The sequence below is a fragment of the Antennarius striatus genome, chromosome 16 (genome assembly GCF_040054535.1).
Source record: "Antennarius striatus isolate MH-2024 chromosome 16, ASM4005453v1, whole genome shotgun sequence".
NCBI classification, from domain to species: domain Eukaryota; kingdom Metazoa; phylum Chordata; class Actinopteri; order Lophiiformes; family Antennariidae; genus Antennarius; species Antennarius striatus.
Genome location: NC_090791.1, coordinates 20038306 through 20062244, shown reverse-complemented (window position 1 = coordinate 20062244; position 23939 = coordinate 20038306). Strand labels below are relative to the sequence as shown.

The window sequence follows — 23939 nt, the reverse complement described above, 5'->3', positions numbered from 1 at the left end:
GATTTTTTTTTCAAGAACAAAAAAAATGTATTTATCCGGTTACTATTATTTTTGAATAATCGATTCTGTTCCTGAACATTAGAAAATATCATGTTTTTGGTTTCGTTTTCATGAAAGAACATCCTCAAGAGAACTTTTATTTTGAAATTCCTCACGGATGTCCATGCTTTTAACTTTACAGTGTGAGGGACGGTGAGAAGCGCGACTCTGTAGTTGCGTTGCGTGAACACAGGAGCGTGAAAGTGGACGACTTGAAAGCGTTTCTTGTCACACCAGGGTTTTAGAACTACCAACCGCTTCCCGTTGGACTACTAGACCACCAGAGGTTCCCGGGGCAGGTGGAGGAGCTGATTTAGAGGAAGGTTTCCTACTTTTTGGAGGCCTGGAGAACCGAAGGCTGAGGAGAAGTGAGGTTAGCTCGTAGCGATGAATAAAAGTCGTTGTTTCGGGGCCTCGCCTGTGAGCTCGACTCTCCCCCGTTGCTCTGCGCTCTAATCCCGCAGAGTTTCGCTCCAGGTCGCGGCTGTCAATGCTGCTTCCAGCTCGCTGCTGCCATAAATTAGTTCCTGTAGCGTCACGTTACCTTCTGCTGAAGTATGGCGGACAGCTTCGAAGAGGAGTCCAGCGGCGATGCCCATCCTGTCGGCGGCTCCGGACAGGGCAACGGGGTTTCCTTCCTGCCGTCTCTGACCAACTCTCTGCCGGGGGGACACTCTGCTACCAGCGCTGCGCAGTTCGGCGCTAACCCGGCCTCCGGTGCCGCCGCTGCCGCCGCCGCGGCCGCGCAGACCGGCCTCACCGCTCTACTGGCCCCCATGACGGCTGTCAGCGCCGCCTCGGCCGGGTTCGGGAACACGGCCACCCCCGGCTCGTCGCCGCCCGTCGTGGCCGTGCCTCCCACCGTGCACAACTCCTCACCGCTCTCGGGCGTGGGGCTCGGGGTCGGCGGGGTGGCCGGGTCGGGCCTCGTACCCCAGATCCACGCCACGTCCTGGGACCCGACCCTCAGCACGGACTGGGACAACGAGAGGTCCTCCCAGCAGTGCATCCTGAGAATAAAGAGGTAACCGTCCTGTCTTCGACCACAGGATTTTCCGCACTATAAGGCTCACCCAGAGCCTTACGTTTTGTTTTGTTTTCAAAAACCGACAATGCGCCTTATATATGAAATACGTAAGTTTTAAGATATGTCGTTCATTGAAAGTGCGCCTTATGGCCCAGTGCACCTTACGTATAAAGTTTGGAAATAGGCCATTCGTTGAAGGTGCGCCTTATAATCCAGTGCGCCATATAGTGCAGAAAATACTATAAACAGTTTAACACTTTGTTGTCACTCTGGTCGCTGTGTGTAAGCCCCCCCCCCCCAATGTCAAAGCGAAAATGAAAGCCACAAAGATTTAAACCTCGGGAACAGTTCCAAGAGTCGAGACTTTACTGAGTCTTGGTTGCTAATTGTTATTTGTGTGTGTGTGTGTGTGTGTGTGTGTGTGTGTAAAGGTTACGGCACCTAAAGTGACAAATGGACTAGTTTTCGGCACCATAAGGCGCATCTAAAAGCCTTTAATTTTCTCAAAAACCGACAGTGTGCCTTATAATCCAGTGCGCCTTATTTGTGAAAAAAGTTTTGAAAAAGGCCATTCATTGAAAATGCTACTTATAATCAGATGCACCTTATAGTCCAGCGCACCTTATAGTCCAGCACACCTTATAGTGTGGAAAATACTGCAACGGTGCCAAAGGCCCACCATCTGATGGGAACTTTGCTTATGCTTAGTTAGAAAGTTTATGAAGCGCATGACTGAATAGTTCAGCAACAGAAAGCCAAACTATTCTTTCCTGCACATATTTCAACGTTGAGGTTCTGTAGTCAAATACACACTAACGTGTCTGCAGTCCTGACTTATTACACACTGAAAATATTTGAGTGTTATGAGGAACAACGTGTGACAAAGGAGACCCTCAACTCCTGTTTGGATTAAATGATTAAATCTGTTGGGAAATAATGGGAAACATTCCAAAATGGCAGGTTCTTGCCCTCACTACCCAAAAACTCCTACCAACATTTTTAGTGTTTTGGTGATATTAAATTATAAATGCTTATATAATCTCCATAAACAAAGGTGTTTTTGGTTTCAACATTTAAATGTTGTATGTGTGTTATTATCAGCTAAATGTGGGGCTTCAGTGTTTTTATACATTTTAGGTTGTGTTCCAACATGTTTGGAAACATGCAGGTAACCAATTTTCAAAGAAACTCCATGAAAGTTGCTTATTGTTAAATTTTTATCAGATTCTATATTCTATTTTCTAATTTGTCTCCTTGCTGCTTCCTGTCTGACTCTTCAGGGATATCATGTCCATCTACAAGGAACCTCCACCAGGAATGTTTGTTGTGCCAGATCCTCAAGACATGACCAAGGTAAAATCCGATCCCCTGGTTGGCACCCTGACTCTTTTACACTTTTCACTTAGTACCTCATTGGGTGGAACGGTGGCGCCGTGGGTAACGCTGTCGCCTCACATCAAAATGGTTCCTGGTTTGAGTCCTGTTCTTTGTGGAGTTTTGTATGTTGTCCCAGTGTCTGCGTGATTTAGGGGGTGTGATGGTGGCACATTCTGAGGCCGTGTGAGGAGAGGTAATAGTTTTGTTTTTTTGCATTCTGGCTAAAATGTGAGCAAATTTAAATGGTAAAAGGCACAGGGTCTGGAATCATTTCAATCCATCCTTGGAATCAAGTCAGCTGATCCTATCTGTAGCGTTTAGAGTTATATACAGTGGTACCTCTACTTAACAAATTAATTGGTTCTGGAAGATATTTCGTATGTAGAAAATTATGTAAGTAGAGACGCGTTTTCCATGCAAATGCCCTAATCTGTTCCAAGCCCCCCCAAAATTCAGACATAAATGTTTTATAAAGCATAAAAATGCATCAAAACATGTAACAAATACATGTTACAATTACATTATTACACAATAAATGAGAGTTGTGCATAATGTAAAAAACAAAGAATAAAAATGATGGTTATTTACCTTTTAACTGCTGTCCTCATTGTTTTTTGCCCTCTTTGGTTCATGCCCTCTTGCCCCACCATGAACAACAGAGTGAATTCCAGTCCTCCTCCTGACCTTCTCCAACCACACATGCGATGCCTTAAACTCCTTAAACTTCCTTTTGTTTTAATAACGTGGTGATTGTAGATGTATTACGGCCATATTCTTTGGAGAGATCAACCCTTTTACATGTTTTTGTATCATCTCTTTGTACGGACAAAAAAACTCTTTTCTTCGTCTTTTCCTCTTTTCTCCGTCACTTTCTTGGGATCCATAGTGAATACTCTAAAAGTTAATATATTTATGTAAAACTATCAGAGCACCTCATGGGCCGAGGGGTGAATGAGGAGGACGCTGCATAGACACCTATCTAGCTCCACACAGAGGTTCCTCTTAGCCAATGGGATGCCAGGAGGATGCTAGGTAATAGCCAATGGCAGAGCAGCTATAAGAATGTTGCGTTCAGGAACCTGTGGGAGCTGCGAGTATCAGCCCATACTGTATTTTTACCTTTCGTAAGTTGAAATTTCTTTCGTAACTAGTGGCAATATTTTCCTGTTGAGGCTTTTCGTAAGCAGAAAATTTCGTATGTAGAGACATAAATAAAGTTATACTCTACATTTGTTAGTAGAGGTACCACTGTAGTCGTCCCTCGTTACTCACAGTTAATGCGTTCCAGGATGGCTGTGTCTGTTTTCATAGATCAACATGTCTGTAACAATCAGTGTGACTGTTGACTGACATGTTAGCCGGAGTTTGTTTTCCTGACAGTGATGCTGCAGGTAGGACAGGTGATAGCTTCAGTTGGCTAGCAGCAACACATTTCAGACTAAGTTGGGACAGGTTCGTGTTTACCTTTGTGTTGCTCACATCTTCTTTTCACTTGATTCCCACTCTTGCCTGATCATAGATTTCAGCTGTTCTACAGTTCAGCGTCTCCTTTGTTGTATTTTACATTTTATAATGTTCCAAACATTTTAGTGGGGGACAAGTTTAGACTGCAAGCAGATCAGTTTTAGCTCTCATAGACTGTTGTATGATGGAGCCACGCTGTTGAAATAAGTATGTATTTTTAATGCATTTCTGCTGAAATAAACAATGCATTTCCTGAAAAAGATGTCATGTACTTGGCAGCATATGTTGCTTCAAAAATGTTATTTATCTATTGTTTAGCGCTAAAGAGGCTTTCACTATTGTGCAGGTCATGTGTACTAGTACATCCCCATCCTATGGTGGGTGTCCATGATTTCCAAAGAGAATTTCAATTTTATTGTTTGTTAGACTGCACAACAAGACACAGGCACAGTAGGTCAGCTGAAAGAGGAGGGGAGTCAAGAGCAACAACCATTAACCCTTGGGAACTGTTTGGGCCCAAAAGTGACATTTTTGTTGTTTTTATGTCTTTCCCAATAAATCAGTCAGTTAAATGGCTAAATACAGGAAATTTTGCCAGTAATTTACTTTCAACTTTACATCAATGGATAGGTTTGAAGTAATGGAAAAGATCTGATGCATTGAAAGAAAAAAATAATTCTGTATTACATTTTTTTTTAACACTTTTCTAAGAGGACCTTTTTGTGACCTGAGTAGGTAATGTGTGTAGCCATTTGAAGAGGTCACTGAGGTTAAATACACAAGTGTGATGGCGTGGAGGTGCATATTTAACACACTCAGCCTTTTAAATCAGATGGATTCAGGTTTCTTTTGGATCTGTGTCTAATTGCAGCAGCACATTGATATCAACTCCGAAATGTGTTGGTTTAAGGAAGAACTCCTAGTTGGTTCTTCCAGATCTGAACCAAATTGTAACTGGGCCTGTTCTGATCCAAACCCTTTCTCCCACCAAGTTTCATGTGGTTCTGGCACACTGAGGTCATGTGATGCTCGGTGGATGTACTGCAAATAAACCTTGTGTGCGTAGACAGTCTTGGATCGTTCATTTCAACTCAAAAGTTGGAGCAAAAACCAAAGTGTTGCATTGAGTTAATCTGTACAGAGAATTACTTCCACAGTCAAGACATCACACACACCTGTTCCTACACCCAAGAAAAATAAAGGAAATCTAAAAAATACCCATAAATTGCACTAATGAAATTAATATATTAAAGTCAACATGTGAGATTGTGTCTTTCCTAGTTAGACCTTTTTGTTGCAGTGTCTGTGTACCAGCCTTTCTACTGTGAAGTCCATCAATTCCTTCCAAGTTTTTGTGTTTGAATTCTGTTTTATCAAATCAATCATTTTCATTAAATTTATGAAAGATGAAAAATGGTTACAGTAAACATAGCGGAGTTCTTTGTTCAACAAGTTAATCTGTGTGTGGTTGTATGGACGTGTTTGTGTTACTGTTACGTAAGCCAAGGATCTGTTTTGTTAGTTCAGTTCAGAGAGAAGTTTCTTAACGAAAATAACTCATTCTGAATTATATGGACTTTTTGTAAATTTGGGAATGTGCTCCACCTCTTTCTGATGTACATAATGTACATACTCATTTGGGTTTTGAATGGTAAATGAGATCAGATCACATGTAGTCATCTGAGTCAGACATGGAGACGTATTATATTGCAGGTGCGAACTGTCCTGAGCTGGCCATTTGTGATTGGATAACGCAGGAGGGATATTTATATCTGCTATCGACAGGCCCTGAAGCCTGACTGCTCATGTGTTGTTGTCCTGTGTGTGTTTATTGTAGCCATGATATTGTGACTTTATGATTTTATGACTTTCCCACACACACGTTCTTCCACCCAGGAGATCCTTACTTTGAGAAAAGATTCTCCATCATCATTAGTAGGTGTGATCACAAACACGTGTTCTTTGTTTTTATTGCCTGAGTTTGGCTCTAAACATTTCCACCTACTTTATGGAAAGTTTATATTTATACTTAATATTCATCACATCTATTCATGTTTTTTTTAAATAATTCCTTATTTATTGTTGTGGGAAAAGTTCCACACATATTTTTCCAATGAGTCACTAATCCTTCATACTGTCAGCTGCAACCCTCATTCCATACATTCATGCATTCAGTGCTTCAAGCATCATTCAACTAATTCTGTATGATTCATATTTTTCCCAAAATTAATGTTTTTAACTTCATATGGATTCTACATCTTGAGCAGTTCCTCAGTGTGAGCTGTCATCTGCTAGAGTGGGAGAAAAATCTACTAAATGAATCGTCTCCAAGACCACAGTTGTGACTCTGCAGCCGTAATTCCTCTAAGGGAGGTGTATATTTAAAATTATGTGTTTACATCAGTAAAAGGACTTAAAGTTGTGGCTTCTTTTGCCTCCAGAAATTCTCAGGGTTATAAAGCAGAACTCAGGGTTTCAGGAGCTTCCCCAATGTGTGTCTGACCAACAAAGACCCCTGGGAACGGTCCATGTATAGAATTTATAGTTCTTAGGGAGTCAACCTTTTCCACAGGACCTGTTTCTGTGTTTGATAAGTGAGACCTTGGCATACCATCACTATCTGTCTCTGGGCCAGCGTTAGTTCTCCCCTGGGTGTGTTGACTCCTTTATGCTGGGTAATTGGCTTAAGTAGGTCTGATGAAGGCAGGAGAAATATGATGTCATAGCCTTGAACACACACAGCATAATAAATGTAAGTGACCTCACTCTAATGTTACGTTACCAGTGGATGGACTCTCAAAGCACAGTTATGTGTCTACAATGATTACATGAGTGAACAAGCATGTGTCTGTGCAAATTCACAATTATTCAACCAGATTGATCATGTGATTAAATAAATATTTTAACACTACATTTAGATTAGTTATACATTTGATTAAATATCTTAACACCACCAATTCCACTGATTCTGCAAGAATAAAGAGGTACATGGACTCATTGATGTTTTTAAGTATCTACTGTAAACAACCTGTGGTTTGGAATAGATGAGGCCTTATGGGAGCCATTTGACGTGTGTGCAGACTCGCACACCTTCCCCTATTTGCTGTAGGGAAATGTTAAAATGTGACGCCTGAACCTCTCCCTCATTTTTGTGTCTCTGCAGTCATCAGTGTCAGCTTCCGGTCAGCTTGTTGTTTACTTTAGACGACTGGATTTGTTGTTTTATCACTCTTTCTGACACACACGCACGCACGCACACACACACACACACACACACACACACACACACACAGAGGTATGTATTGTATGTATATGTAATACAGTATGTACTGTGCATACTGATCATTCGTAGGAGCCATATGTGTGTGTGTATTTGTACCTGGTATACGTATACAGTAATCCCTCGTCACTCGTGGTTAATGCATTTTTACTTTCAACCATCCGCAAAAACTAAATTCTGCGATATAGCAACAAACTATTTTATTATTTACGGTACTTTAAACGTTTCTGACCCCTCCCCATACTTATACTAACCCACCTTCTATCTGTATTACCTTGAAAACACTCTGATAGACTGTTAAAAGCACTTTTGCGTCTCACAGAAGTCCGAGACTCGCGTAGCACACTTCAGGATGCCGTCAGCCAATAGAATTCATGTATGGTATCACGTGACTACGTAATAAAAATCTGCGACGAGGTGAAGCTGTGCGTGTTAATGCGCGAGGGATTACTACTGTGTGTATATAGACTGACTATACCCAGTCACACTTTCATAGCAGACAGTCAGTCAGAGTTGAATTGATGCCCAACTGGAACAGATAAAATCCTCTCTGACGGGTTTATCAGTGACACGGCTCAATGCTCAACAACAGAATGGAGGATATGTTATATACTGAGAACTGTAGTTTACATTTTTAAAATTTTTGTTGGTATTATCTTCAGATGACTCGCATTATTGTCAAAAAGATTAGCTGGAATAGTCCGATCAATGTGATAAAAATAGCCTAACTAGAGTTCAGTGTGTTTAGAGTCACGTTTGTAATGTGTCAATGAAGATGACAAGTTTGGGTAACCCTGATGATGGTGAGGTGATGTGCATTCCCAGCGTCCCTCATGATGTCCAACTTCTGCCCACCCTACTTCCATTAGTTTAAGTTGTCTGCCTGCGTCTCTGTCCCTCCTGCTCAGATCCACGCCTTGATCACTGGGCCATTCGACACACCGTACGAGGGTGGCTTCTTCCTCTTCCTGTTCCGCTGCCCCCCAGACTACCCCATCCACCCACCACGTGTCAAGCTCATCACCACAGGTCACAACAACGTTCGATTCAACCCCAACTTCTACCGTAATGGCAAGGTCTGCCTCAGCATCCTTGGGTGAGTTGTCTTCTTTTGGAATTACTGGTGGTCCTACAAAATCCTACAAGGTCTACAAGTGTTACAGCCTCAGGTGGCTGAGCAGACATTATGTTTTAAATTGGGAGGGAGGAGTGCTGAGAGACTGTCAAGGTTTTCATTCATCCAAGTCGTAGTTGTCCAAAGGCATTAAATCAAATCAACCGGACTTGTAGAAAGTTCCTTGAATATGTTTGACTTCTTCCGTTCTGAGCTGAAGCAACAAGTCCAGTTCATTTGATTTAAGGCCCAAACTGACTGACTAACCCAAATACTCCTGCCCAGCTGGTGGGTAGTGGATTAAATTTCATTAACCAATGTCAAGCCTTTGCATAGTTGAAGCGGTCAGGTGTCAGACAACAAAAAAACACAGTTGAGCAGAGATATATCTGAAGTGTGTGGGCAGTATTTCAGTGTTTGAATTCTGTTCTCTGCAAACTAATGAAGTACTTTTATAATGTTTTCCTGTGTAGAGGGAGTGTCAATTAGCTGTTAATGATATTTGCACATCCCTAACATGAGACATCAATCCCAAAAAAGTTGGACCAGTTTTTTTATATATATAAATAAAAACAGAATGCAAAGTGTTTTAAAAAAAAAATCCTTTTAACGTAAAATAAAACAATTGAGTTCTGATAACTGATAACTTCTATCCTGTTTTTACCCTATGAATGGCCTGTTACGTTGGGTACAACGTCCTGAGTGTTAGATCAGATTTTAAAAAAACAGTGTTGAGAAGAAACTGATTATAGAAAATTTTGGAAAAGGGAATGCTATATTAATGTGATATTTTTCTATTGATTGTATAAACATACATTAACCATTGTGTTACCTTGACTGGTTGAGACATTTTACGACACACTTTAGATTCTTGACCCCACTGAAGTCCTCCTTCCTCGTGTTCATGTCACCAGTGATGCTCTGAGGTTATTAGTGATCCACCAGGTGCTTCACTATCTTCCCTAGGACAGCAAATCATTGGTCCAGAGCCGGGTTCAGATCAGGTCCAAGCTCATCAATTTTACGTAGGTGTCAGAGGTCACCATGCCACACACCTTACAAAGGATACATGAATTACCCTAAAGTTAACTCTCTCCTCTCCACCAACCTGATGCTTGTGTGAACTGAGTCCAAAGGGTTAAATCAAATTACAGACCAATCTTGGTTTGCTATTGGTGTTCTTCAGTAGTTTTTGTTGCTTCCTTGTTCTGTAGAAAAACATTCTCTACTGTTACCTGGTATCCTCTTGTGGAATTTGATGGCATAAAATTCAAAATAAACATGTCTATGAAAAACATCTATGTAGGTGATGTACTGCTTGGGATACCGTCTGTTACTGATTTCAGTATAATAACAATAAACCAAAAAAGAATTAGGACATGTACCGTATTTTCCGCACTATAAGGCCTCAGATGTTCTCATAATCCCATAGTGCGCTTTATAATCCAGTGCGTTTTATATATGGATTAATATTCATATTAATATTGGTTAAAAACATGATCGCTGAAAAAAAGCCAGCAGTCTGGCCGCCAGTCATGCCGCACTCCGCCACCAGAGGAGCCCCCTCACAAGGCACTCGGGCCCACGCCCCCTAACAACGATAGTCAAGGGGCGTCACCGAAGTCCCGGCTCTGACTGAGCTGCTCTCAGACGGTAGAGCAGACTGTAGGAGCACCGGTGGTTACGTAGCAAAACATGAGGAACTTTCAACAATTCTATGAATAAGGTCTGACTGACTGACTGATCTCAGTATTTCTAACTATTTGGCGTCAGAAATAACCCACTTTAAACTGAATTGGTCTAAAAATGCCATTGTGATGGAATCTGGAATCTAGTGACGGTCCATTCTATTAGTCTGTGGAAACACACGGAGAAACTGGCATAAAGGTGAATGAAAGACCCTCAAAGATGAACTTCCAGCCTTTTCTGAAATATAAAGAGCAGAGTCACTGCTAGACAAAGGTGCCAACGGGTGTGCTGCATTGATTTACAAATGTAGTTGATAGATCTGGGGGGGGGGGGCGAAGGGGCGCATTCAGGCTTGTGTATTCTGTCTGCAGCGACGTGCGGTGAGATTCACGGCGGTGAGACACCGACGTTAAAGTCAGTTCTAGGAGTAAAACAGCGTCACGTTTGACAGTAAATTAGCAGCCTGACATTAAAAACTAGTTAAAAATTGTTTAGGACACACAGCAGCAAATAGCTGCACCTCACCTCCGACTGGACTACCGATCAATCGAAACAATATTTAATTAATAAACGAAGACGAACGTCTGAGCTTAAATATCTGCTTCGAACTTCAGATCAGGAAATAATCCGCTCTGTTGGCACTGACTGCACTCGTAATGAATTTAACCAGTTCTTAATGTCAGGTTTTTTAATGTGCGTGTTGACTTCTTTCTAAGATGGCAAAGTGATCAAGTGATCAGGTTTCCTTGATGAGGCTCAGAATGGATTATTAACATAACAATAGGGGCCATTCAGAGGTAGTCAGGAAGTCATGAATGCAATCATGACTGAGCAGCGCGGCTCTATCTAGTGGACGGATTGCGCAACTACAGCCGCTGCAGTTTATCAAATAATTTTTATTCATTTTTTATTGTGTGCGCCTTATAATCCAGTGCGCCTTATATATGAAATAGATTATAAAACAAAAAATTACTGAGGGTGCACCTTATACTCCAGTGCGCCTTATAGTGCGGAAAATACTGTAATAATGTTCCGTTATTATTGGAGTCATGGCTGTATTATTTAAGGTAAAATCTAGATTATGGACAGAATCTCCTACATGTCGAGTGGAAGGGGGAGAGAAAAGCTTTGTTGAAGGTTCAGGTTAATCAGACTGTACGGTGTGAGCGTGCTAATCCTGAGTCACGTCATCACAGATGGATTACTCAGTCCAGTAATGTGTTGGAATCAAAGAGCGTTTCTTTTCAAACTGGTTTTGTTACAGTGTGTTTGTGTCTTCCAGGACGTGGACCGGTCCAGCCTGGAGTCCAGCGCAGAGCATCTCCTCTGTGCTCATCTCCATCCAGTCTCTGATGACAGAAAACCCCTATCACAACGAACCTGGCTTTGAACAGGTACTGTGTGTGTGTGTGTGTATGTGTGTGTGTAGGAGTGTGTGTGTGTGTGTGTGTGTGTGTGTGTGTGTGTGTGTGTGTGTAGGAGTGTGTGTGGAGGAGTGTGTGATTAACTTCATATTCCCCCAAATGTATCACTAAGTTTGAAGATTGTTTTGATTTTTCTCGACTTGGTGACCTTGAATACATTTAAATGTCTCATCAGTGACATGTTGTTATTCTGACTGGGATTAAGGGAGTTCAACAGAAAACAATCCATGACTAAAAGGAGAGGATGACATCATTTAAAGCTAATTTTGGCAAAATAATTAAGGTTGATGTAAAATGACTATACGATAATGGTGAACTATGCCGTCCTTTTAGAAGTTACTAAATTCACAGTAACTTTAGACCCTTCATGTAAAATTCAAATAGAACGAGCCAATTTTAATATAAATAAAACCTATAGCTGAAGCTTTAAACAAGTACACAAAAAATTGGTTCGCTCTCATCCACTTAGGGTTTCGTTCTCGACCAGGAATCTACCGAAGCACCTGAACATATAAATAAAAACTACATCAGGTCTGAAATAAATGTTTTTTCTGAAAAACAATGGCCTATTACGTGCTGGTGTTCTCACCTCTTTAATGTGACTTCTGTTTCTGGAGCAGAGGTGGAAGCCATGTTTGGATTTTATGAAGTTCATGCTCAAGAAAACTTAGTTGCACAAGTCTGTTGGGCCAAAGATGGACAGGACTCCAGACAAACACTTTTTCGGCCTATTAGAGTTCATATATCTGCACAAAAGTGCCATCTGCTCAATATGGTTTACGTCCCTTGACTCATCACAGGAAGTTGAACATGCTTGAGCAGAGCTGGTCATCAGTTTGCTCACTGGTGATGTTGGTCCTGTCATCAACGGTCTTTGCAGAGAGAGGCATTTCATTTTCACACTTTCCTCTTTGTTTTTGGATTCTGAGAAAAGATTTGTTGAAATTTGTTAAACTACTCTTTCATGTATTCTCCGTCTGTAAACGTCTTCCTCCTCCCTCTGATCTCCTGACCCGCCACAAAACTAGCAGCTGGAGTCGAGTTCGGAGAGTTGATCCACCTGAAAGTTATTTTGCTCTGCTCAGCTCTCCGTGTCACTCTCCTCCTCTCATCTTCATTTGGGTGTTCATCAGCAAATGCTGCGTGTTTGTTTAGTAAATGTCTCTCAACGTTACATTTTTCTTATTTTTTTGGTATTTTTTCATGGTTGGCTTACCGTGGGGGGTCACACACTCAAGAAGCAGAGGCAGGTAGAGGTGAGGGCTGTAGACGTGGATAAAAACTTTTAAAAATTTGATGTTCCAAGTATCACCTCCAACTTAAAAATAACAAAGTACACAAAGATAAAAAAAATACACAAATGGTATTAAATTAAAATAACCGTTACTCATTTTGTCGAGGCCTAAGGGAGCCGCATGTTTCCAACCCCTGGTCTAGAATATGGACAAACAGTCAGGAAACACGGCCATATCAGACAGGGAGTCTTCTTATAAAGGCCCAATTCAAGACGAAACAGTTTGAGTTATGTGTATTGTTTTTGATTTGTGGACCCCATGATTGGGTCTTGTGGGGCCACGATCCCAACACGGGATCGTATTGTGTTGTGTTAGGGTTACAGTCTGGACACGATGCTAGATGACCTATGACCTCTCCTGTCTTGGGTAGAGTGTGTGTGTGTGTGGGTTCACAACGTGTAGCTGTGTATCACTGATATTCGTATCTATTTGACCTGTACTTTGGGTGGGGGGCAGAAACTAGCCTGCTAGCTGCCTTAGCTATTTTTTTCTCATGTTAGCTTACCTAAATATCTGTCAGCTGCACTGGAAACGTGAGTCAAGTAAACCTGACGGTGACTCACTTTGTGTGTGTGTGTGTGTGTGTGTGTGTGTGTGTGTGTGTGTGTGCGTTTATTGCGCTGCGTCACTCAGATCTTGAAATTCAGCTGCGTCATTGATCCTGTGAGGCCAAATATGAGGTTATAAAGCTTTTTACTGTCAGTTGTTGACTGTTTATATAGATGGCGTGACATAGATAGATAGATAGATAGATAGATAGATAGATAGATAGATAGATAGATAGATAGATAGATAGATAGATAGATAGATAGATAGATAGATAGATAGATAGATAGATAGATAGATAGATAGATAGATACTTTATTAATCCCGGAGGAAATTGCATATATCCACTGCTCAGGCATTACATAACAAATAATACTGGATAAACACCAGGAGAAAAGGAAACATTGACATCACAGGACATACCACAAGACATACATTACACTAACAGACAGACACATGCAGCACTAACAGGACTAAACTATAACTAAAGTGTAAACAGTATAAAATTTAAAAATATTACAGTATTAAAATATAAACAGTATAAAATAAAATTTAAACAGTATAAAATTGAATTAAAATATAGAACAGTATAAAAAATAAATAAATTATATATATATATATATATATATATATACAACAGTATAAAATTAAATTTAAATTAAATTAAATTAAATCCATATTCAACCCCGTGCTGACCTCGCCACCTCCCCCCCGCTCCTCCTGAGAGAGTCATTGTACCCCCTGATGGCACGGGGCACGAAGGAGGACCTCAGCCTCTCTGTGGAGGCGCTGTGTGACAGCAGTCTGCCGCTGAAGGTGCTTCTCTGCTGGGAGAAGGTGGTGTGTAGGGGGTGCCTGGTGTTGTTCATGATGGCCTTAACTTTAGACATGGTCCTGCTCTCCAGAAGCGTCTCCACAGAGTCCAGGCTCAGCCCGACCACTGAGCCCGCTCTGCGGATGAGTCTGTTCAGACGGTCCATATCTCTTTTCCTGGCCCCCCCACCCCAACACACAATGGCGTATGACAGCACACTGGAGACTACGGACTGATAGAACATGAGAAGGAGCTTAGGACAGATGTTGAACGAGGCCAGCCTCCTTAGGAAGTACATCCTGCTCTGCCCCTTCTTGTACACACAGTTGGAGTTGAGTGACCAGTCCAGTCTGCTGTCTAGCTGCAGTCCCAGGTACTGATAGTTTCCTACCACCTCCACCTCACTGCCTTTGATGATCACCGGCTGTGGAGAGGGAGGTGCCCGCCGGAAATCCAGAACCATCTCCTTTGTCTTGGAGACGTTGAGCTGGAGCTGGTTCTGTTGGCACCACTCCACGAAGTCAGCCACCAATGCCCTGTACCCCCCCTCATCACCCTCCCGGATACATGCCACTATCGCGGTGTCATCGGAGTACTTCTGTATGTGGCATGTATCCGAGTTGTGCTTGAAGTCTGATGTGTAGAGGGTGAAGAGAATGGGGGATAGAACGGTCCCCTGTGGCGCCCCCGTGCTGCTAGTCACCATAGAAGACAAACAGTCCCCCATACGGACGTACTGGGGTCTGTCCGTTAGGTAGTCCGTAATCCAGCTCACGAGGTAGGGGTCCACAGCCATGGAGGTCAGTTTATCCTGCAGGAGCTGGGACTGGATGGTGTTGAAGGCACTCGAAAAGTCGAAGAAGAGCACTCTGACGGCACAGCCCCCGGCGTCCAGGTAGGAGAGTGTGCGGTGGAGGAGGTACAAGACAGCATCGTCAACCCCAACCTTGGCCTGATAGGCGAACTGGAGAGGGTCCATAGCACCCTGCACCTGTGGACGCATGAGCTCCAGGACCAGTCGCTCTAGGGTCTTCATTACGTGGGAGGTAAGAGCGACCGGTCGGTGGTCGTTGAGCTCACTAGGGCGTCCTTTCTTGGGTACAGGGACAATGCAGGAGGTCTTCCACAGTGACGGGACCCTCCCCAGCCGCAGACTGAGGTTGAACAATTGTTGCAGGGGGTCCCCTAGTTCCGAAGCACAGGCTCGGAGGAGTCTTGGGGAGACCTTATCTGGTCCAGCCGCCTTGTAGGGACGGAGCCTCCTCAGCGTTGTCGTCACCAGGTCTGCAGTGATGATGGTCTCGGTCGTGGTGGGAGCAGGAGGTCGTGGCGAGGTTGGAAGTCCAGTGGTTGAGGTGGGGCCGTTGAGCTTCGCAATTCTTGGAGTGGGCTCGGGAGAAGTGGCAGGGGTGGAAGGAGAGGAAGCACAGGAGGAGGGAGCATCAGTGGAGCGGTCTGTAGGCCAGGAGAGGTCTGTAGGCCAGGAGAGGTCTGTAGGCCAGGAGAGGTCTGTAGGCCAGGAGAGGCCTGTAGGCCAGGAGAGGTCTGTAGGGCCAGGAGAGGCCTGTAGGCCAGGAGAGGTCTGTAGGGCCAGGAGAGGCCTGTAGGCCAGGAGAGGCCTGGGACGAGGAGCCGGGAGTGGTGGGGGAGCTGAACCAATTGAAAAAGCTGTTAAGTTCATTCGCTCGTTCAATATTCCCCTCCACAGTGCTGCGCCCTTTCCCGTGTCCGGTGATGGTTCTCATCCCATTCCAGACCTCCCGCACTCGGTTGCGCCCCAGCTGCTTCTCCAGCTTCCTCCTGTACGCCTCCTTGGCCTCCCTCAAGCAGAGTCTCACTTCCTTCTGGGCCTTCCTCATCTCCTCCTCGTTCTTGCTCCTGAACGCCCGCTTCTTCCTGTTCAGGACAGCCTTGACTTAATGACTTAAAGCCTTGACATACAGACTTTATTATCAATGAATAGTGACACCAAAGTGGTGTCACTATTCATTTATTTCCAGTTCTTTCTGCACGAATAGATCCATACATACATCCAGTACACACAAACAGTGTTGGTGAAGTCCTCTGAATGAACCGGTTTTTCATCAAACACATCTCGTAAATGTTCTGGTATGAAGCTCTGAGGTCACGCCCTGACACGTGTGACTCAGGACTAAAACCCGTTGAACTGATTGCACAGATCAATACTTGTGTCATCAAACATCAGAAAATAAAATGACCAATTTGAGATCTGCCGACGCGACACAATCTTATTGACTCAGAGAACTTTGAAATCATTTTATGACTCAAACAAGCAGCAGTAAAAACACGATGTCATTGATGGAGGCAATGAAATGATTCCACAAGCATAAAAAGTCTTATTTAAAGGAGAGAACAATCCAGGGAGGGTCTGCTTCATTCGTGGGTCACAGAGGTTGCTGGAGCCCGTCCCAGCTCAGTACGGGCGCGTCAGTAATTAAAAAATATTAAATAACAGGCAGGTAGTGGCAGGTAGTCCGTCCTTCATCTTACCTGTAGCATCAGGCTAAATGGTCTTCCCGTGTTTGTGTGATGGGCCTTTATCCTTGATCTTGAAGCTTCATTAGAACATCTTCATCATCTTCATCATCCACAGGAAGATTAAATGTTTCATGTCCTTCTAAGTTTGTATTAAATATAAATGTTCAGCTGTTCTTTTTTAGGTTAATGCCTACCATTGACCTCAAAAAGAATTGGAACTGTTGATTGCTTATTTTTTCATGTGTTTTTTTAAAATGTTTTTTTAATCAAATCGCACCTGGTAATATATCCAGCAGCAAAACAGATGTGTGATCAGTGAGCAGCTGTAGCTGAAGGTATGTCTGCAGTTAAAATAATGACTGACAAACTGAACCAAACATTAAACGCTCCTGAAGCTTGTGTTCGTTGACCTAAATGCTGTGTTGGACGTCAAGTAAATGAGAAACCGCTCTGGACCATGGAAGGCAGTCAGGACGGGGTTCAGCCTCTTCCTGTTCAGAACGCGTTCTGAGAAAGAATTTGGAAAAGAAAAAAGTTTCAGCTATTTGTAACATAAAAAAACCCCCAAATAATAAAAGTAGAATTTCTAAAACATTCCACTCCCCATCCATGACTGTAACCTCACACACCACGTTCTCCGGGCTGATTAACCAGTGACGGTGTATTTCAGGTGGACGTGAACTCTTTACATAGAGCATTTATTAGATTTTCTCTTCAACAATGTGTGTGTGTGTGTGTGTGTGTGTGTGTGTGTGTGTTTCAGGAGCGCCACCCAGGTGACAGTAAGAACTACAACGAGTGCATCCGCCATGAAACCCTGAGGGTGGCTGTGTGCGACATGCTGGAGGGCAAAGTCCCCTGTCCTGAGGCTCTGTGGTGAGACCAACACATCCGTCCACCCTGCTCTCATTTCTCTCCTTCTCATTGGCTGACTCCTCTTTATTTATGCTTTTCCATCCACTAATTAGCTGATCTGTGTCCACTTGTGTTTTTTAGGAGTGTGATGGAAAAATCCTTCCTAGAATATTATGATTTCTACGAGGGAGTCTGCAAAGAGAGGCTGCATCTACAGGGCCAGAACATGCAGGTGAAGGGATTGTTCTTTCATTTCCCATGTGTGCTTTGAGCTAAAAGAAAACGACACGAGTTCATTGTTGTTCATTTTCCAGCATTCAGCCTCGATCTCTGAGCAGCAGCAACATTCAGTTGTTCAGATGATTGTCAGATCATAGAATAACACTCATTTAAACAGTTGTACAGCTGAATACAATGAAGACGCATCATTTGTAAACCTTTTAAGTCTATTTTACCTCTGAAAGGATGAACTTTGTTAAAGTTGGGTTCTCTACGTTGAATGGGGCCCATCCGTTTGTGGATGACTGGTCTGTGGGTCAGTCGGTCTGTGGGTCAGTCGGTCTGTGGGTCAGTCGGTCTGTGGGTCAGTCGGTCTGTGGGTCAGTTGGTTCTGAACGATGTTTAGTTGTAAATGAGTGGATTCTCTCCTCCACATCTGTCTGAGTCCCTCTTGATGCTTGTGGAGATGCTTGCCACGGTCACATGACTACCTTCTTAAAGGGGCCGCTCTGCTAAACTAAAACTCCCATGTTAGTAAAACCAACAAAAAGCAAACGTTGGTGTGACGTTACGAGAACGCTGCTAATAAAGTTAGCAGCGTTCTCGTACAAATTGGATTCAAGTTTATTATTATATTTAGAAAAAAAACCTGTTTCTATGCTTTGTATGGTGATATCACCGGTCTGTGAAAATACTGTCGTTAAATTGATCATTGGAGAAAAAAGGCTGTGTGTCACTGGTTTAGAGTACTTCAAGTACGATAAAATAAAAGCAACATTATGACGAAGATTGAAGTAACAGAGCTTATACTTGACAGTTCAGACGGTGTTTATTTAGTTTATCCGTTTGGTAAATGGGTAAAGAGTCTGCATGTAGACTGAAAATCAGACATTTTGTCACTGCAGAGCGCTGAAACCCAGGATTCAGGTGTGAACGGTGTGATGGCTGTGATTCTGTCCTTATGTTCACAGTGACAAACCAGCTCGTTCCTCTTCTTCTGTCCCTCTCTTTGTGACCAAGGACCCATTTGGAGAGAAGCGTGGTTGTTTCGACTACCAGGGCCTGCTTGCTCGGCTCGGCTCCATCCACAGGAGGATCCGGGAGAAGAACCTGGCAGAGGACAAGCAGAACGGATCGGACTCGGACTCAGACACCAGCTCCTCCGGGACGGACCCCGACAGCCAGGGCAGCTGCAAGCCCTGACTCCCACCGCCGAGCCGGGCTCGCCGCCAGGCCGGGACGGGGGGAGGGCTTTTGTTTAGTTTGCGGTGGAGGAACAGAATCACAGATTTGAATGTAACAAACACATGTAAGGCTTTTGGTGGGTCGGGGGCTTGGGAGTGACCTCTCTATTGACGCCGGAGAAGGAAGGACGCTCCTCTTTTGGGCTGAAGGGGTGTTTTTTGTGCTACTTTAGTAGCAAAGCAGCCCCTCTGATGTCAGTCTGGCTCTAACGCTCCAGTTGGATGTCCAGACACCCGACAGATGTCGACATTAAGTAGCCATCGTTGTTTGTGAATAGAAAAATTATTTTCATGGCTCTGACTGTACATGCACTCTGTCTAAAACACGAGACAAGTTCTGGTCCTCCTGAAAAAGAACTTGTCTGAGCTGGATGGACCTGTGGTGGGTGATGTGGTTTATCAAGGCAGGGTCTGATCCAGATTATCCTCCATCCTTTACTGATTCACACAAGGAGAAAAAAACTTATGATGGAAGGTGATTTGACTAAAGTAACTTTGCAGGTCACGTGCCTTGTCTCCTCTGGCCAGGACGAAGCCATGACGCGACCCATCAAGACTGTCTGCTACCTGGACCCCATCAAACATCAAGTCACCATTCTGAAAACAATGATTCCTGTGTGTGCAAAGCATTCTGAGTTTTCAGTTTTAAATAATTCAAATCTGTTTTCCTGCTGGGAAAGTTGTTAGAGACTCGTCTGTGTCATTCGTATCCATCTTGATACAAACTGTTCTGCTCCTTGTTGTCGTGCGGTGTGTACAGTGCATTGTTTAGTCGTAAACCTCGCTATTATCCAGGTTGCAGGCTGTTGTGATGGCCCTTCAACATCAAAAACCAAATGTTTCCACGCGTCGGCTGATCCGTCTGGGTTTGGGACAACTGGAGGCAAACGAACGGAACCCCGGAAGTGTTGGGGCTGCAAGTTGCCCCTCGTGAACAACAGCCCCACCAGTCCTTCAGTTCAGCCACTGCAGAGGGCAAATGAAACCACGTCGCTGCTTTAACAATACATTATTTGATTGAGAGATGCAGTCTCCAAACAATTTATAAATGAATCTGGAATCTGACATCAGTGACCAGATTCTGCAGCTCCACATAGTGACCGGTCTTGCTGACAGTGTGAACCTGGGGGGGGGGGGGGTAGCTGGTATCAGTTTGAAGGGCTCTCCAGGGAGGGGAAGCCTCTCATTTTTATCTCTGTTGAATTGTGCCATTAGTCACCCGTGCTTGTCAAACACAACAATCATGTGACATCTCCTGAAACCTTGTGTTATCATATCTATAGGGTGGCTTCCAGAACCAACACCTGTCAATATGGATCTGCGTGTTTTTTTCTGTCTAAAAATGAGTCATGTTGATGACAGTAGAATATTTTTCCAGTTTCTCACAAGTTTAATATTTCTTTACCAACTTTACAACGATTTTAGTTGTAGAACTGTTTTAAATTGGCAGACATTGCAGCATTCAGAGGCGATCAAAAATCTGTTGCGTTATTTTCTATCGTACGTGCTTCTCGTGAAAATCCTTGGTGTCAGAGGACAGGCTGTAGATCTTTCGCAATGACATCACCCGTTGGTAAACCATTTAACCCATACTGAAGCAAGAAATTAGCATATTTGTTATACTAGATGGTGGAACTAACATGGATCGGTAGTAATGTACCTCTACATTATCATCTTACTTAGAAATGGGACCATAATTTACCAAGTGATCATCATGCTGCTAGGGAGATGTGAGAAGAGTGTTTTCAGGTTGACTCTGCAATGCAAGTTTGCACACTTTCAGAAGGGACCTTTTTTTTTGCATCTAGTACAAGCAAGGATTATGCTAGGATACCAGTAACAATGTACAGGATATGAGTGTTGTATTGAGATCAGTTTTAATAAATCCAGACCTGCCAACCTGTACTGATTTCTGTGTAGCAGGTGTTTATTTTGGCATTAAAGTAAACGGATGTGATTTGTCATTCTTGTCAAAATGCCGGTGATGTCTGACGTCAGGTGTTGGCTTGCAGTGTCTAAATAAAAGTAGCAACGTTTGTCCCACCAGACATCCAGAAAAACATCACTGGACCAATGTTGGCACTGAATTAAAGCCGAGATCCATGAAAATATGAAAAATGAATATTAGCTTAACATGGCATCGAGTATTGACGGGTTTCCTTGTTGACGTTTTAAATTGGCAAACTTGCTAAATTGTCACATGTTTTAACACAGCTTTACACATTTCTGTAGGCTTATTCTCAGCAATGCAGCCAAACCCATAACTAAAAGGAGAGAAGATAGTTGAGACTAAACAGGTGTGTATATATGTGCATTCACACACCTAAGTACAGTGTTTTCTGCACAATAAGGCGCACTGGATTATAAGGCGCAAATAATAAAAAATATTAAAATAGATTTTAAAAAGTAGTGGCTGTAGTTGCGCTATCCGTCCACTAGATGGAGCATTCATCACAGTACCTTTACTAGGATGTGAATGGCCCCTGTTGTTATGTTAATAATCCATTCTGAGCCTCATCAAGGAAACCTGATCACTTGATCACTTTGTCATCTTATAAAGAAGTCAACACGCATTTTAAAAAACCTGACATTAGAAACTGGTTAAATTCATCACGAGTGCAGTCAGTGCCAACAGAGCGGATTATTTCCTGATCTGAAGTTTGAAGCAGATATTTAAGCTCCGACATTTGTCTTCGTATATTAATTAAATATTGTTCCGATTGTTGGTAGTCCAGTCGGAGGTGAGGTGCAGCTATTTGCTGCTGTGTGTCACAAGCCTGAATGCACCCCTCCGCCCCCCCAGAGCTATCAACTACATTTGTAAATCAATACAGCACACCAGACACCTTTGTCTAGCAGTGACTTTGCTCTTTAAATTTCAGAGAAGGCTGGAAGTTCATCTATGAGGGTCTTTATTCACCTTTAGTCCAGTTTCTCCGTGTGTTTCCACAGACTAACAGAATGGACCGTCACTACATTCCAGATGACAGCACAATGGGGTTTTTAGACCAATTCAGTTTAAAGTGGGTTATCTCCGACGCCAAATAGTTAGGAAATAGTGAGATCAGTCAGTCAGTCAGACTTTATTAATAGAATTGTTGGAAATTCCCTGTTTTGCTACGTTATGGTAGCCAGACACCGGTGCTGCTCTGCTGCTGCTCTGCCCTCTAACTGCAGCTCAGTGAGGGCCGCTGCTTGGGTTATGCCCCTTGACTACCGTTGTTAGGGGGCGTAGGCCCGACTACCTTGTGAGGGTGCCCCCTGGTGGCGGTCATGTTTTTAACCAATACTAATATTAATATTAATCCATATGCAAGAGCATCAGATTATAAGGCGCACTATAAGGTGTCCTTATAGTGCGTAAAATACTGTAACTCCCTACTGCAGTTGTGATTTGGGTGTTAATCAATATATATATAATGTCCCTCTCACCCTTGTGGGGTGGTATCTGTGTGTCATCCTCCAGCTCGGGTCCTCTACCAGAGGCCTGGGAGTCTGAGGGTTCTGTCAGTATCTTAGCTGTTCCTAGGACTGCGCTCTTCTGGACTGAGGCTTCAGATGTTGTTCCAGGAATCTGCTGGAGCCACTCTTCCAGTTTGGGGGTCACTGCCCCAAGTGCTCCTACTCCCACGGGGACCACATTAACCTTGACCTTCCACATCTGTTCCAGCTGTTCTTTCAACCCTTGATACTTCTCAATCTTTTCATGTTCCTTCTTCCTGATGTTGGCGTCAGCTGGAATCGCCACATCTATTACCACTGCTCTCTTCTGCTCTTTGTCCATCACCATCATATACAGTATATATATATATATATATATTCAGAGGCGATCAACGAAAAGAACACAATTAGAAACAAAAAAAAGCAAGGCAACCCTCACACACTATAACCAAATAGCAATAAACCCAAAATAAACTGTTTAACACACAAATTATCCAAAAGAGGAAAAAAAAGATTACTACACAATAAATCAAATATAACCCACCAAACTGATCAATAATAACTGAACGGAAGAAATAACAGATGAATAAACTGAAAAAAAATGGGGAGAGTCTGCCCCTCCAATTAAAACCACCCTCCAGGGGTAGTGGCTCAGCGTCAATTAGAGGGTCGGGATGCCCTCTCTTGGCTCACGTTGAGGACGCCGTATGATACGGCCTTGACCACCGGTAATGGTGTCTGGCCCGATATTCGCCGAATCAGCGCCGGATTGTGGTGGTGGAGGCCTCCAGATGAGCCAAACCCCAGAGCAGACACACAGATGCAGGGGGGGAAAAAATAACACAACGAACAGAGAACGAGGAACCAAGAACCAAAACAGCAGTGAGCTCTCAGTGGCGATGACGGCCGCGCAGTGCAAAATAAACAAATTAACCTAATTAAAATACGACTATAGGACATTACAAAATAAAAAGTTACAAATAAACATCCTACCGGAGGGCAGGGTTGAGGTGTCACTCGTGGCAGCAGGAGGAAGAGGAAGCGGAAAAAGGATGGAGAAGGGTCCGACCAGGTCTATTTATTAGGCACTCGCTAAGTGTCTGCTACACTACCCCCTCACGGCGAGGAGTGTAGCACTATCCTGCCATATATATATATACACACACACACACACACACACACACACACACACACACACACACACACACACACACACACACACACACACACACACACACACACACACACACACACACACACACACTAATATATACTAATATATGACACAGGTCATATATATATATATATATATATATATATATGTGTGTGTGTGTGTTGGCCCTTACTTTGCAGCTACGAAGGGCACTGGTGAGGTCAAACACTGATGAACGAGGATGCCTGGCCCTCGGCCTCCATTCAAAGGTGTTCTGTTGGATTGAGTTCAGGACTCAGTGCAGGTCCGTTAAGTTCTGTAACACCAAACTCGCTCGTTGGACCAGGTTTTGTGCACTGGTGTACAGTTATGTTTTTTTTTTTACAAATCGCACCATGTAGACAAGGTCTATTCTCCTAGCAACTGCCAGCCAAACCCAGACTTGTCCACCAGATTGCC

The 23939-nt window shown here is 43.3% G+C and overlaps 1 protein-coding gene across 1 annotated transcript; it reads left to right on the top strand.

Moving 5' to 3' along the window:
* Positions 1 to 175: 175 nt before the first annotated feature.
* Positions 176 to 20832, top strand: ube2z (ubiquitin-conjugating enzyme E2Z). Its single transcript, XM_068336352.1, has 7 exons — positions 176 to 1063; positions 2347 to 2419; positions 8096 to 8283; positions 11273 to 11384; positions 17332 to 17444; positions 17565 to 17655; positions 18663 to 20832. The coding sequence occupies exons 1-7, from the start codon at positions 597 to 599 to the stop codon at positions 18843 to 18845; spliced, it is 1227 nt and encodes a 408-aa protein (XP_068192453.1). The 5' UTR covers positions 176 to 596; the 3' UTR covers positions 18846 to 20832.
* The last annotated feature ends 3107 nt before the right edge of the window (positions 20833 to 23939 follow it).

Coding starts and splice junctions, on each gene's coding strand:
- ube2z (XM_068336352.1), top strand. CDS start 597: ATGGCGGACAGCTTCGAAGAGGAGTCCAGCGGCGATGCCCATCCTGTC. Junction 2,420..8,095: donor ATCCTCAAGACATGACCAAG/GTAAAATCCGAT, acceptor CCTCCTGCTCAG/ATCCACGCCTTGATCACTGG. Junction 11,385..17,331: donor ACGAACCTGGCTTTGAACAG/GTACTGTGTGTG, acceptor TGTGTGTTTCAG/GAGCGCCACCCAGGTGACAG.